This window comes from Panulirus ornatus, chromosome 47 (genome assembly GCF_036320965.1).
Source record: "Panulirus ornatus isolate Po-2019 chromosome 47, ASM3632096v1, whole genome shotgun sequence".
In the NCBI taxonomy this organism is placed as follows: Eukaryota; Metazoa; Arthropoda; class Malacostraca; order Decapoda; family Palinuridae; genus Panulirus; species Panulirus ornatus.
Genome location: NC_092270.1, coordinates 18,880,917 through 18,894,131, shown reverse-complemented (window position 1 = coordinate 18,894,131; position 13,215 = coordinate 18,880,917). Strand labels below are relative to the sequence as shown.

Genomic DNA, 13,215 nt, shown 5'->3' with positions numbered 1-13,215 from the left:
GTGACCTGTTAAGGGTGAGACACTAAAGGTTAAGAAGCGGTGCTGGAGTTCACTAATTATGGAGATTCTGTCACCATAGCCACCCCCTGAGGGAGTTTCAGAAGGGAGCAGGCATTAGAGATATAGATAGATTAATAGCTTTCTTTGTATCCTCAAGGACAAAACTCATTATTACACAAATGCTGTAGTTGCCTTACAATCCCAGATCTTGGTATCTTGACATCAGCAAGAGCAACCTCTAGGGTTGTTCAGTTTTGCATCCTTGTGCAGTGGCAAGGCTGGGCTGCAGGCCAAAAAGGTTACCCTCTAGGTATTTAGGCCTTTTCCTTTCATGAAGCGAGCAGAGATCTTTCAAAAGCACTTTCCAAGGAACTTCGCAAATCTCTAATGTGGTGGACCAACAGAGAGAATCCCAACAACTCCTTTGATGGTTTTAAAAGACTCATCCAGTCTTAGGATGGGGTCTTTCATTCTTCAGGTCATGTAGATGCAGGCCTTTGATGGGGGCTTGAAAGTCTTGTCCATACATAAGCATAAAGGAGCCCTTGATGTCATGTCTTTTGTCTCCCAGAATATCTTGAGGCCAAAGTGTGGGTTTTTATTTTTCATGAATAATAGTGTGGCTGGGCAGATTGATGCCTTTCATAAAGTTAGTGGAAGAAATTCTAGTTCTGCCATGTCTAAAGGCCTTTTCCTCCAGGCCTCTTATCTCTGGGCAGATGGCCCTTACAGAAAAAGTACAGTATCAAAAGTTTTTATCGAGGATGTAAGGCATGTGTACGTGTAGGAAGAGAGGAAAGTGATTGGTTCTCAGTGAATGTAGGTTTGCGGCAGGGGTGTGTGATGTCTCCATGGTTGTTTAATTTGTTTATGGATGGGGTTGTTAGGGAGGTAAATGCAAGAGTTTTGGAAAGAGGGGCAAGTATGAAGTCTGTTGGGGATGAGAGAGCTTGGGAAGTGAGTCAGTTGTTGTTCGCTGATGATACAGCGCTGGTGGCTGATTCATGTGAGAAACTGCAGAAGCTGGTGACTGAGTTTGGTAAAGTGTGTGGAAGAAGAAAGTTAAGAGTAAATGTGAATAAGAGCAAGGTTATTAGGTACAGTAGGGTTGAGGGTCAAGTCAATTGGGAGGTGAGTTTGAATGGAGAAAAACTGGAGGAAGTGAAGTGTTTTAGATATCTGGGAGTGGATCTGGCAGCGGATGGAACCATGGAAGCGGAAGTGGATCATAGGATGGGGGAGGGGGCGAAAATTCTGGGGGCCTTGAAGAATGTGTGGAAGTCGAGAACATTATCTCGGAAAGCAAAAATGGGTATGTTTGAAGGAATAGTGGTTCCAACAATGTTGTATGGTTGCGAGGCATGGGCTATGGATAGAGTTGTGCGCAGGAGGATGGATGTGCTGGAAATGAGATGTTTGAGGACAATGTGTGGTGTGAGGTGGTTTGATCGAGTGAGTAACGTAAGGGTAAGAGAGATGTGTGGAAATAAAAAGAGCGTGGTTGAGAGAGCAGAAGAGGGTGTTTTGAAGTGGTTTGGGCACATGGAGAGGATGAGTGAGGAAAGATTGACCAAGAGGATATATGTCGGAGGTGGAGGGAACAAGGAGAAGAGGGAGACCAAATTGGAGGTGGAAAGATGGAGTGAAAAAGATTTTGTGTGATCGGGGCCTGAACATGCAGGAGGGTGTGAAAGGAGGGCAAGGAATAGAGTGAATTGGAGCGATGTGGTATACCGGGGTTGACGTGCTGTCAGTGGATTGAATCAAGGCATGTGAAGCGTCTGGGGTAAGCCATGGAAAGCTGTGTAGGTATGTATATTTGCGTGTGTGGACGTATGTATATACATGTGTATGGGGGGGTTGGGCCATTTCTTTCGTCTGTTTCCTTGCGCTACCTCGCAAACGCGGGAGACAGCGACAAAGTATAATAAAAAAAAAAAAATCAAAAGAGATGTTGATAGGAAAGGAGGACTTCAATCAAATCCTCTCCTCAGGGGTGGTGCCTCAGTTGGATCTCTTTGCTACCATAACCAATGCATTACTTCTGACTCAGGTTTTCCTGGTTTTAGATGTAAGGGCAGTTGCAGCAGATGCTGTGTCCTTGGTTTGGAATTATTGGTACCAGAGTGGTCTTTTTCCCCAGTCCATCTTCTCAGATTAGTTTTATGAGTTTAGTAATGCTTGTAACCCCAAATGGAACAAACAGTCAGTTCCAGAGACTCCTTCAACTTTGCCAGTTACCTCGGGTGATTTGCTGAGTCTTTCCAACCCATCTCATCCTTTTTGGAGAGCCTTGAGTTCAAAGTCCTGAGTACCGGAATTTACATGTATGGATTTTCTCAAACACTTTTGTTAGCTTTATATTTTGTGTTCTTTTCAAGCCTATATCATGACAAGAACAAGGCTAGGCTAGTATTGCTAATGCCTTTTACAGTAGTGTCCTTGAAGAACCCCCTTATCTTGGTTTTGATATTAGATTTATCATTTTGCTTAAAAAGCATTTGCTTCTCTCCCACGATCAAAGTGGGAACTTTCAGAAGTCTCAGACCTTTTACAGTCTAATGGGTTTTATAGCAGTTTGATTCTACAGTGTCTTCTGGTGAACGTTTTTTACCTTATATCCTTGAATTTTGGTAATCATCTTGTTTGAAGATGAGCTCTTATAGGTCAAGATAAACACAAACCACAGATTTTTGGTTAAGAATTAAACCATTAGATTTAGAAATAGGCATTTCGTCATCCACACTTCGAAGATTCTAAGAGAGCATCATGCCTTTTGCAAAATCACATGCCTGGGGTACTTCTTGAATTTCAGCAGGATAACCAAGGAAATAATCTTTTTGTGTTCCTGGGGATATTGAGACCTCTCTAAGAAAGGACCAAATCTGTGTACATCAGGAACTTCAATTTTGTTGGCTCATCTTGGAGTTTACACTAAAGTACGGGATGTAAGGAACGTGGCATCTACTTTACTCTTCTGGAGTTTACACTAAAGTACAGGATGTAAGGAACGTGGCCTCTACTCTTCCTCAGGAACCTTTAGTTGGAGGAAATAAAGAAAAGGGGCTTCTTGCATTTGTTGGCAACTTTCATCAGATAGTACCATAGTTTAGACATGTTGGATCTTCTTTCTGTTGTTCTGGGGATTCCTTCACCAAGAGTGTGCTTAAACATTTCTCTTTCATATAGTTGATGTTCTCTTGGCTTGCAGTACAGACTATAAAGGAGAGGGGAAAAAAATTTGAGATGGTTTCCCAAGAGCAGTTTCCTATTTCTCTTATCCTACCCTGCTATCCCAAACTTTTTTCAAAGCCTTTTCCCTGTACTGTCTGTGACTGTGATGAGTTTTAGTTGCAATCTGTATATTTTGAGCTCTGAGGAGGTGGGAGTGATGGTTCACCGACATTATGGTTTAGGGCAGTTTTGATCATTGAACTTTGCAGCTTCAGAGAATGAGAGGTTGTTTAAAAAAGGTGAGTGAAGCAGAGGCTTCTGAACTGAAATATGAGGGTTAGAATAAACCTAATCTTAATATTTTGAGGATTTATATCTCATGGCTCATAGGACATCACCATGGGGAGAAAAGGATTTTCAACCTTCAAAACCATTTTTTTTTTCTATTATTATCTGCATAAGTGTTGAAGTTCATGTTTCACTTTAACACAGTGGGCATGGGTTGAAGATATTTATGACTTGTGCCTGATCCACCACATGAGATTTGGAACAGCTTTGATAATGACGGATGTAGAGATTTTCTTAGTCTGAATATTTTAGTACTATAGTTTGTATTCATAGAAGTTTAAAACATTACTTGTCCGGACCATCCATACATGTATATGTTACCAGAATAATTTTTGTCTCTTACCATGCATGATTCTGTTGTCGTATTCTCATTTTCCCCCTAACCATGTGTAAGATCACTTTTGATTTTGCACACACCTTTCCTGCACCTTGCATGTGGGATGCATTCCTTGAAAAATGTTTGTACTGTGAATCTTTGTAAAATGAACTTAATAGCAGAATGGATGAATAGAAATGTGATCCCAGCACATCTCAAAGTCCCCTTTTTTCAGTCTTGGTACAGAAGAAAGTTTAAGAAAATTTACTCACCAATTTGTAGAGGTGAAATACATGTAAAAACATATCTTTAGCAGGATGAATTATTAAATAGATTGATGAGTTCGTTTTACTTTAACAAAACACTGCACAAAACACTGAGAAAATATGATGAAAGATATTGAATACAGGTAACTGTACTTATCACAAATGTATTGGATGTTTGGTACGTTGGGTATTCTGTGTGTGAGGGACTTGGTAATCAGCATTGACCCTAACCTATCACCAGAGTCCCATAAAGGAGACTAAGTCTTTTTGCAGATATCAGAATAGCATTTAAGTATATGGATAAGGAAATATTAGGTAAGCTGTTAATGTCATACATAAGGCCAAAACTAGAATAAGCATCTTGAGAAGGACATAGAGCAGATAGAGATGATCCAGGGGAGGGCAACGAAAATGTTACCAATATTAAGAGAGCTGGGTTGCAGAGAAAAGTAAAAGGCTTTAAATTTGCCAACTGTGGAAAAGAGAAGTGTGACCTGATTACAACCTTTAAGTTTTTAGAACAGATCAGTGATGTGGACAGTAAACAGTTCTTCGAAAGATGTAGGGATTGAGCATTCAGAGGATTTGATATGAAATTAAGTAAGAAAGTTGTTGACAAATATGTAAAGAAGTACTTTTATAGTATAAATGTGGTAGATGAATGGAATAGAATAACTGAGAATGTTGTTAATGCAGACAGGATTCATGAATTTGAGAAGTTGTATGATACTAGAGAATGTTTAACAGATGGAGCTTCATGAGTGTAAAACTCTTCACATGCAGTACAAAGAGGAAAGTAGATGCGCAAACACTCTTGCAGGAATAAAGTGCCAGAGAGCACTGTCAGGGAACTTGACATCAAAATCAGTTCTAGGTGCTGTCACATTAGAAAAGCATGATTTAGACAAGTCAGGGAATGACAGGCAAGAGCTTAGAGCTGATCCAGAGACTAAGAAATACTTCAAAACCAAGGAACTAAGCTTAGGAATGATAAAGTAGATAACTACATAAAGGGTAAACCAGGGACAGGAGAAAATCATGTAGCTAAAAAGAGAAAAGGGGAATCAGGTCACTAGGATAATAGAGGCTCTGAAACAGATAGGTAGAATGGACTGCTAGGTAGAACTACGAGAGAGGCTGTATTTACTTTCAGAGTTAAATGCTAGATGAAGAGAAGTGCAAAGTTGAAAAGATGAAAGAGGAACCAGAGTGTAAGGATACTGAAGATTCTGAAGTAGTTACACAGACTGGAGTGATGGATAGGATTAACAAAGACTATATATAAAGTCAGAGACAGGATGTTAGTTGAAGTTTGTGGTATGTTAGATGCGAGATTTAAGAAGGTACAGGCAGTTGAAGATGAAAAAACAAGACTTAGATAAGTGGACACTGCACAATTTTAGGTGATGACAGAAAACTGGGCCTCAATACAAATGAGAAGTCTTTGATGGTCCTTGGACTGGTAGAGCAACATCTTGACAAAGAAGAAAGGAAAGCTGGGGAGTAGGAGCAAAGGACAAGGATCCTCAATGCATTGGAACCTACATTTGTAAGTCAAGAAGTAAGAAAGTCAAGAGAATGGGGTTATATTGGCATGATACCAGAAAAAAACATTAAGGGTAATGTACAACATGAAAATGTTTAGTCAACAAATGCTAAAGAAACAGTCATGCAAACTTGCCAGAAGGGAGTTCAAAGAAGTGTATGCCAGGTTACAAGGCAGGAGAGGAAAGGGAGAGAACTAGAGGAAGCTGGCTGAGGGCAAAAAATAGGAGTGATGGGATAATGCTAGGAGGAGGAACATCACAGGGGTGGAAGGAACTCACCAGTGACAAATGTTGTAGGCTGAAAATTCTGCATAGTATCTAATGCAAACAGACTTGTAGCAAGCAATAATGAGCTAATATTCAAATGTCATATCAGGGATAGCAACCTAGTTATCATTGGAGTGGTATAGACTGAACTCATAAAGAAACTGAAGTCTAACCTTATCTACCAAGAGGGGTATACAGTGACAAGAAGAGACAGAAAAGAAATAACATCAAATTCCAGGAAATGGTACGTAATGTGTAAAATCATGGTGGGAAGAAACTGTAAAGTGGTGCTGTAAGTATGCAAGCCTCAAAGAAACTACAGAACCCAGAGCAATTATACATTGATTGCAATGAAGGAGTTTGGATGGAGGAGGAGGCAGTGAGATATTCCCTTCATGAAAATGAATTATTGATAATCGGGGACTTCAGTTACTAGTTAATCGGCTGATAGGCCTTGGATGCTAAAGGAGATGAGAAGACATAAAGATGTATGTTCCTAGAATGTGTACAGGAGAACTCGTATCAACCCATCATGGAGCATACAATGTCTAGGGAGGAATGACTTGCCATCATTGCTTGATCTTGTCTTTACACACATCAGTATGGAAATATAGCACATCAAATAGGAAGCAACTTCAGGAAAGAGGGATCATGTTTTACTTAATTTATACTATTTGGTGGAGGAGGATGCAAGAGGGGCAATAAGAAGGAGCACAGGACCTAAAGAAGATCTTTTGAGAATGTAGATTGGGAAAGGGAACTTTACAGCAGAAGTATAGAACAGTGTTTTAGGAGGATCTGTGCTGTCTACTAAGTAGGAGTTAGAACCTGGGTGCTGCTGGACAATAAAAGAGTAGGAAGAACGAAATGGATATATGCATAGTTCAGTGATGGCTAATATAGGAGGAGAATTGAAATTGAGAGGGATATGGTTCTGCAGGAAATGTCACAAAGCAAATTTCCTCAGATGTATATACTGTGGAGAAGTTATGAAAGCCAAAGTGAGAATGTTGGGTGGCTGGCATATGAGGGAAGGCTGTAGGAGGTGTATTTTCTTTGGAAATATTCTAGCTTTTCATCTTTCATCTCTTACCCATGTCCTCCATAACCTCATGATTACATAAAGAGAAACAAGGCCTCTCTTTTACATAATTTCTTGTGCAAGCTTGAAGTTAGTGGGGATGCCTCCCATGCAGTTCTACCATTTTCATGTGCAATCCTGCTAAAATCATTCGTTATGTCACTTATTTTGCACATTTCTCACATTATTCATTCACTTCCTCACAAAATGATGCAAATCATAGATGTTCCTCATCAGATAAATTCATAGGTAATCAGCTGTCTATTTACTTTCCATGGTTTTATCACATATGTATGACCTGTACATTCATAGCCATGCAATTATGATGGTGATTTTAAGGTTAGTGGGAAGCGCATAATTTTTCCATTATCCTCCTGGAGAAGGTAGTCTATTAATGGCATGAGACGTCTGCTGAATATTAAAATAGAGGCAGAAGATTTTAACACATTTGATATGGGCCATTGTTCTCTAAGATAACATCAGTTTATGAAAACACCTCTTTAAGGGATAAATACTTAGATCGGTGTAATGCAACTGTTTGCTTATTGAAAATGATGTTAACGTTTGAAGTTTACCATGTGTTTGTTGTTATTCAGTTTTATTAGTAATTAGACGTTTTTTTTTTAGGCATTGCGAAAGCAGTGACTTTACTACATAGTAACCAGATTGTATACATAAGCACCACTGGTTGTTGGCATTGATAGCTTACACTTCCAATGATTATTTTTTTTTTTTTTGTGGCTGACAGCATGGGCAACCTATTGCCCGAATCAAGGCCATCTTATTAATGCTCTGTCTCTCTCTCTCTCTCTCTCTCTCTCTCATATACTTAGTTGCTGTCTCCCGTGTCAGCGAGGTAGCACAATGAATCAGATGAAAGAATGGTCCAACCCACCCACATACACTTGTATATACATAAATGCCCACACACGCACATATACATACCTATACATTTCAATGGATACTTACATATACATGCTCAGACATATACATATATATACACATGTACATATCCATACTTGCTGCCTTCATCCATTTCCGTCACCACCCCGCAACACATGAAATGGCACCCCTTCCCCCCGTGCGTTTGTGCGAGGTAGCACTAGGAAAGGACAACAAGGCCACATTCATTCACACTCAGTCTCTAGCTGTCATGTGTAATGCACCGAAACAACAGCTCCCTTTCCACATCCAGGCCCCACAAAACTTTCCATAGTTTACCCCAGATGCTTCACATTCCCTGGTTCAATCCATTAACAGCACATTGACCCCGGTATACCACATCGTTCCAATTCACTCTACTCCTTGCACGCCATTCAACCTCCTGTATGTTCAGGCCCCGATCACTCAAAATCATTTTCACTCCATCCTTCCACCTCCAATTTGGTCTCCCACTTGTTCCCTCCACCTCTGACACATATATCCTCTTTGTTAATCTTTCCTCACTCATTCTCTCCATGTGACCAAACCATTTCAATATACCCTCTTCTGCTCTCTCAACCACACTCTTTTTATTACCACATATCTCACTTTACCCATTCATTACTTACTCAATCAAACCACCTCACACGTCATATTGTCCTCAACCATTTCAATTCCAGCACATTCACCCTCCACCGCACAACCTTATTTATATCCCATGCCTCACAACCGTGTGGTTTCAGAAGTGGTAGAGGATGTGGATCAGGTGTTTGCTTTGAAGAATGTATGTGAGAAATACTTAGAAAAGCAAATGGATTTGTATGTAGCATTTATGGATCTGGAGAAGGCATATGATAAGAGTTGATAGAGATGCTCTGTGGAAGGTATTAAGAATATATGGTGTGGGAGGTAAGTTGTTAGAAGCAGTGAAAAGTTTTTATCGAGGATGTAAGGCATGTGTACGTGTAGGAAGAGAGGAAAGTGATTGGTTCTCAGTGAATGTTGGTTTGCGGCAGTGATGCATGATGTCTCCATGGTTGTTTAATTTGTTTATGGATGACCTTGTTAGGGAGGTGAATGCAAGTGTTTTGGAAAGAGGGGCAAGTATGCAGTGTGTTGTGGATGAGAGAGCTTGGGAGGTGAGTCAGTTGTTGTTCGCTGATGATACAGGAATGGTGGCTGATTTGTGTGAGAAACTACAGAAGCTGGTGACTGAGTTGGGTAAAGTGTGTGAAAGAAGAAAGCTGAGAGTAAATGTGAATAAGAGCAAGGTTATTAGGTACAGTAGGGTTGAGGGACAAGTCAATTGGGAGGTAAGTTTGAATTGAGAAAAACTGGAGGAAGTGAAGTGTTTTAGATATGTGGGAGTGGATTTGGCAGCGGATGGAACCATGGAAGTGGAAGTGAATCATAGGGTGGGGGAAGGGGCGAAAGTTCTGAGAGCGTTGAAAAATGTGTAGAAGTCAAGAACGTTATCTTGGAAAGCAAAAATGGATATGTTTGAAGGAATAGTGGTTCCAACAATTTTATATGGTTGTGAGGCATGGGCTATAGATAGAGTTGTGTGCAGGAGGGTGGATGTGTTGGAAATGAGATGTTTGAGGGCAGTATGTGGTGTGAGGTGGTTTGATCGAGTAAGTAATGAAAGGGTAAGAGAGATGTGTGGTAATAAAAAGAGTGTGGTTGAGAGAGCAGAAGAGGGTGTTTTGAAATGGTTTGGTCACATGGAGAGAATGAGTGAGGAAAGATTGGCAAAGAGGATATATGTGTCAGAGGTGGAGGAACAAGAAGAAGTGGGAGACCAAATTGGAGGTGGAAGGATGGAGTGAAAAAGATTTTCAGTGATCGGGGCCTGAACATGAGGGTGAAAGGCATGCAAGGAGTAGAGTGAATTGGAATGATGTGGTATACCAGGGTCGACGTGCTGTTAATGGATTGAATCAGGGCATGTGAAGCGTCAGGGGTAAACCATGGAGAATTTTGTGGGGCCTGGATGTGGAAAGGGAGCTATGGATTCGGTGCATTATACATGACAGCTAGAGACCGAGTGTGAATGAATGTGGCCTTTGTTGTCTTTTCCTAGCGCTACCTCGCGTGCATGCGGGAAGAGGGGTTGTCATTTCATGTGTTGCGGGGTGGCAGCGGGAATGAATAAGGGTAGACAGTATGAATTATGTACATGCGTATATGTGTATATGTCTGTGTGTATATATATATATGAAATGACAACCCTCTCCCCCCGCATGTGCGTGAGGTGGTGCTAGGAAAAGACAACAAAGGCCACATTCGTTCACACTCAGTCTCTAGCCATCATGTATAATGCACCGAAACCACAGCTCCCTTTCCACATCCAGGCCCCACAAAACTTTCCATGGTTTACCCCAGACACTTCACATGCCCTGGTTCAATCCATTGACAGCACGTCGACCCCGATATACCACATCGTTCTAATGATAATATATTTCCATAGGTATAGGGAGAAAGAATAGTGCCCATGTATTCCCTGTTTGTCATAGAAGATACTAAGAGGAGTGGGAGTGTGTGGCTGGAAATCCTCCCTTACTATATTACTTTCCAAAAGAAAGAACAGAGAAAGGAGCTGAGTGAGGATTTTTGGTTTACATTATTTTGAAGTCTGTAATAATAATCAGTATTACCATTGTCATCATTGTTTCTGAAGGCAAGGAACTTAATCTGAGGGGATTGTGCAATTCCTCTTGCTTGAAGTAAACGTATATGATGGTTAGTACTTTGTCGAGGGAGGTAATATTTTTAGATGCATGTCATTTATGTAGCTTGCATGTAATTCTTACAAAAGAATAAATAGATGTATTTTCTCAAGATCATATAGAAATGCTTTTGAATAGAATTATGTTGAATTTTCAAAAGCAGAATGCTTTAGCTTTTTTTTTTTTTTTTTTTTTTTTTTTTTTTTTTTTTTTTTTTTTTATACTAATCGCCATTTCCCGCATTAGCGAGGTAGCGTTAAGAACAGAGGATGAGGACTGGGCCTTTGAGGGAATATCCTCACCTGGCCCCTTTCTCTGTTTCTTCTTTTGGAAAAAAAAAAAAAAAAAAAAAAAAAAAAAAAAAAAAAAAAAAAAAAAAAAAATGAGGGGAGGATTTCCAGCCTCCCGCTCCCTTCCCTTTTAGTCGCCTTCTACGACACGCAGGGAATACGTGGGAAGTATTCTTTCTCCCCTATCCCCAGGGATAGCTTTTATGTATATGTAAAAGTTAGATAATTTTGTTTCTGAAAATAATGCCCTTTCTTAGTACATTATCTTCATTATCCCTGTGTTCTTATTAGTTTTAAAAGTACATGATGATTTATTGATTTCCCTTGTATATGTATTTATATATATATATATGTATATATATAGAAGCTTGTTTTTACTTATTTTTTTCTGTTGTCTCGTATGTTGAGTTATGCATCTCCTTTGCTAGGCGCGCAGAACTTCGGTACAGGCTCCATGCCAGGAGTGCAGTCCGTGGCCATTGTGGGACAGATCAACCTTGCCCACCAACCTCCCTCGGTAAGTACTTTCTTTGAAGGTGTTGTGATCCAGGATCATTTGTATTTTTTCACCTTGTTGACTGGTGTTATTTGATTAACTCTCCAGTCTTATGATATACTGAAAGTATGTAATCAGTTAAAGGAGTTTTATCAAAGAAACTAGAATTCAAAGTAGGATAGCCATTGGAGTTTCTTGTGTCATCATGACTTTCTTGTATCACTGTGACTTACTGCTATTATTCCATCATTGAAAGTTCAGGAGCAATAGCCAAAGCCACAGAGAATCTGCTTATTGGTTTGGTTTTCATAGAAGGGATCCTGTTATATTCTGCCCTTAATCCCTTCCCATATTATATCGAGTATACTTGGGCTGAGTTCTTGTGTTAATGATTACTATCACAAAATAGCTCGTCATTTGTGTTCTAAAAATCACTATCCCAGAATAACTCATATAGCCATCTAAATACATTTTCTATTGTTTTCAGAAGACAAGGTCAAAATAAGTCATTTCTCTCGATAGATGGCATTACAAATACTCATTTACATCTATAGATGACATCATGGTGCAGCATCTCTCTGAGGAGGTGGAAGCATCTACTTTATTTTTGCTCACCTTTCCACTGTTTTTTCACCCCCAAAATACTGAATGATGATGAATTTAATAGTGATAACAATACAGACACACAAATGAAGATGATACCTCATCTGATGAGGAGAAAAGTTCTGACTTATGTTGTCCAACTGACAAAATCAAAGCTAAGCGCCTGTTGTTGGAGGTTCAAGCATCTGGTCTATGTCTGCCTTTCCACAAATTTGTTCGCTCTTGTTATACCAAGTAGTGATTGATATGACAGTGATAACAGTACAGATACAAAGGGAAGTCAGTTCTTCAAATTTGACAAGCTCTGGCTTGGATAGTTCACTGATGATATAGGGTAGACCAAAGTAATATTATCTTTTCCTCGTATAGTGCCTGACCAACCATTTGCTTTTGCTGTTAATCACACCATTATTTACACAGACTATATAGTAGTATTTCTAAAGTTTCCTGAGTACAGTAATGAAGATATGATAGATCTGTGAAGTAAAAGTTAATGGCAGAATCATGAGATAATGGAAGCGTTAGGACCATACCGAAGGAATTAAGTAATAGAAGCTATGTGTTTCTTCAACAAACTGTCACCTTTTCTTTGTTGTTTCTGATGTTTTCTCCACCGTAAAGTTCATAAAGTTTGATGATTTTCTATGTCTTTTACAGATATTTTTGTATTCATTGAGATAATGTAGACTTGCAGTAACTGTGTATTTCAGAATTTATTGTTTTCTTGAAATATTGACATTTTATACAAATTACAGTAAAATTTATGTTATCCATAATGAGAAAAAAATGCTCAAAAAACTTATGTTTTTCAGTTTTGATTGGCTACCCTTTATAATCCAAAAAGAATTGAAAATTGAAAGAGATTATGTAGAATCATTTTAGATCATGCACACACTGCGTGCAGCAATTGGCATACACACTGCCTAGTGTTTTGTGGCACTGGTGATTGTTTACCATCTCCCATGTGCTTTCTCGCACAGTGTTGTGTGCATGTCTTGTACATTTCTGCATTTGTGTACCCTGAATTACTATTGTGGACAATGGCCTCTTTCAAGTGTCATCAGCATTTACCTGAGAGCTTTTCCAAGCCATTTAAATCTCATGCAAAACCTCAAAAAGAAGATGGTGTGCGAGAGGCTTGCTAAGGGCAAATCCAAGGCAGCACTTATGAAGAACT

The 13,215-nt window shown here is 39.5% G+C and overlaps 1 protein-coding gene across 10 annotated transcripts in view; it reads left to right on the top strand.

The window, feature by feature from the left end:
• The window catches only part of rhea (Talin_middle and talin-RS domain-containing protein rhea), a 639,718-nt gene that overhangs the window by 474,606 nt on the left and 151,897 nt on the right, over window positions 1-13,215 (top strand). For all 10 annotated transcript variants that reach the window (XM_071689886.1, XM_071689881.1, XM_071689879.1 and 7 more), the window contains one exon: window positions 11,368-11,456. In XM_071689886.1, the coding sequence (XP_071545987.1) occupies window positions 11,368-11,456 (89 nt within the window). The remainder of the gene's footprint in view (window positions 1-11,367; window positions 11,457-13,215) is intronic.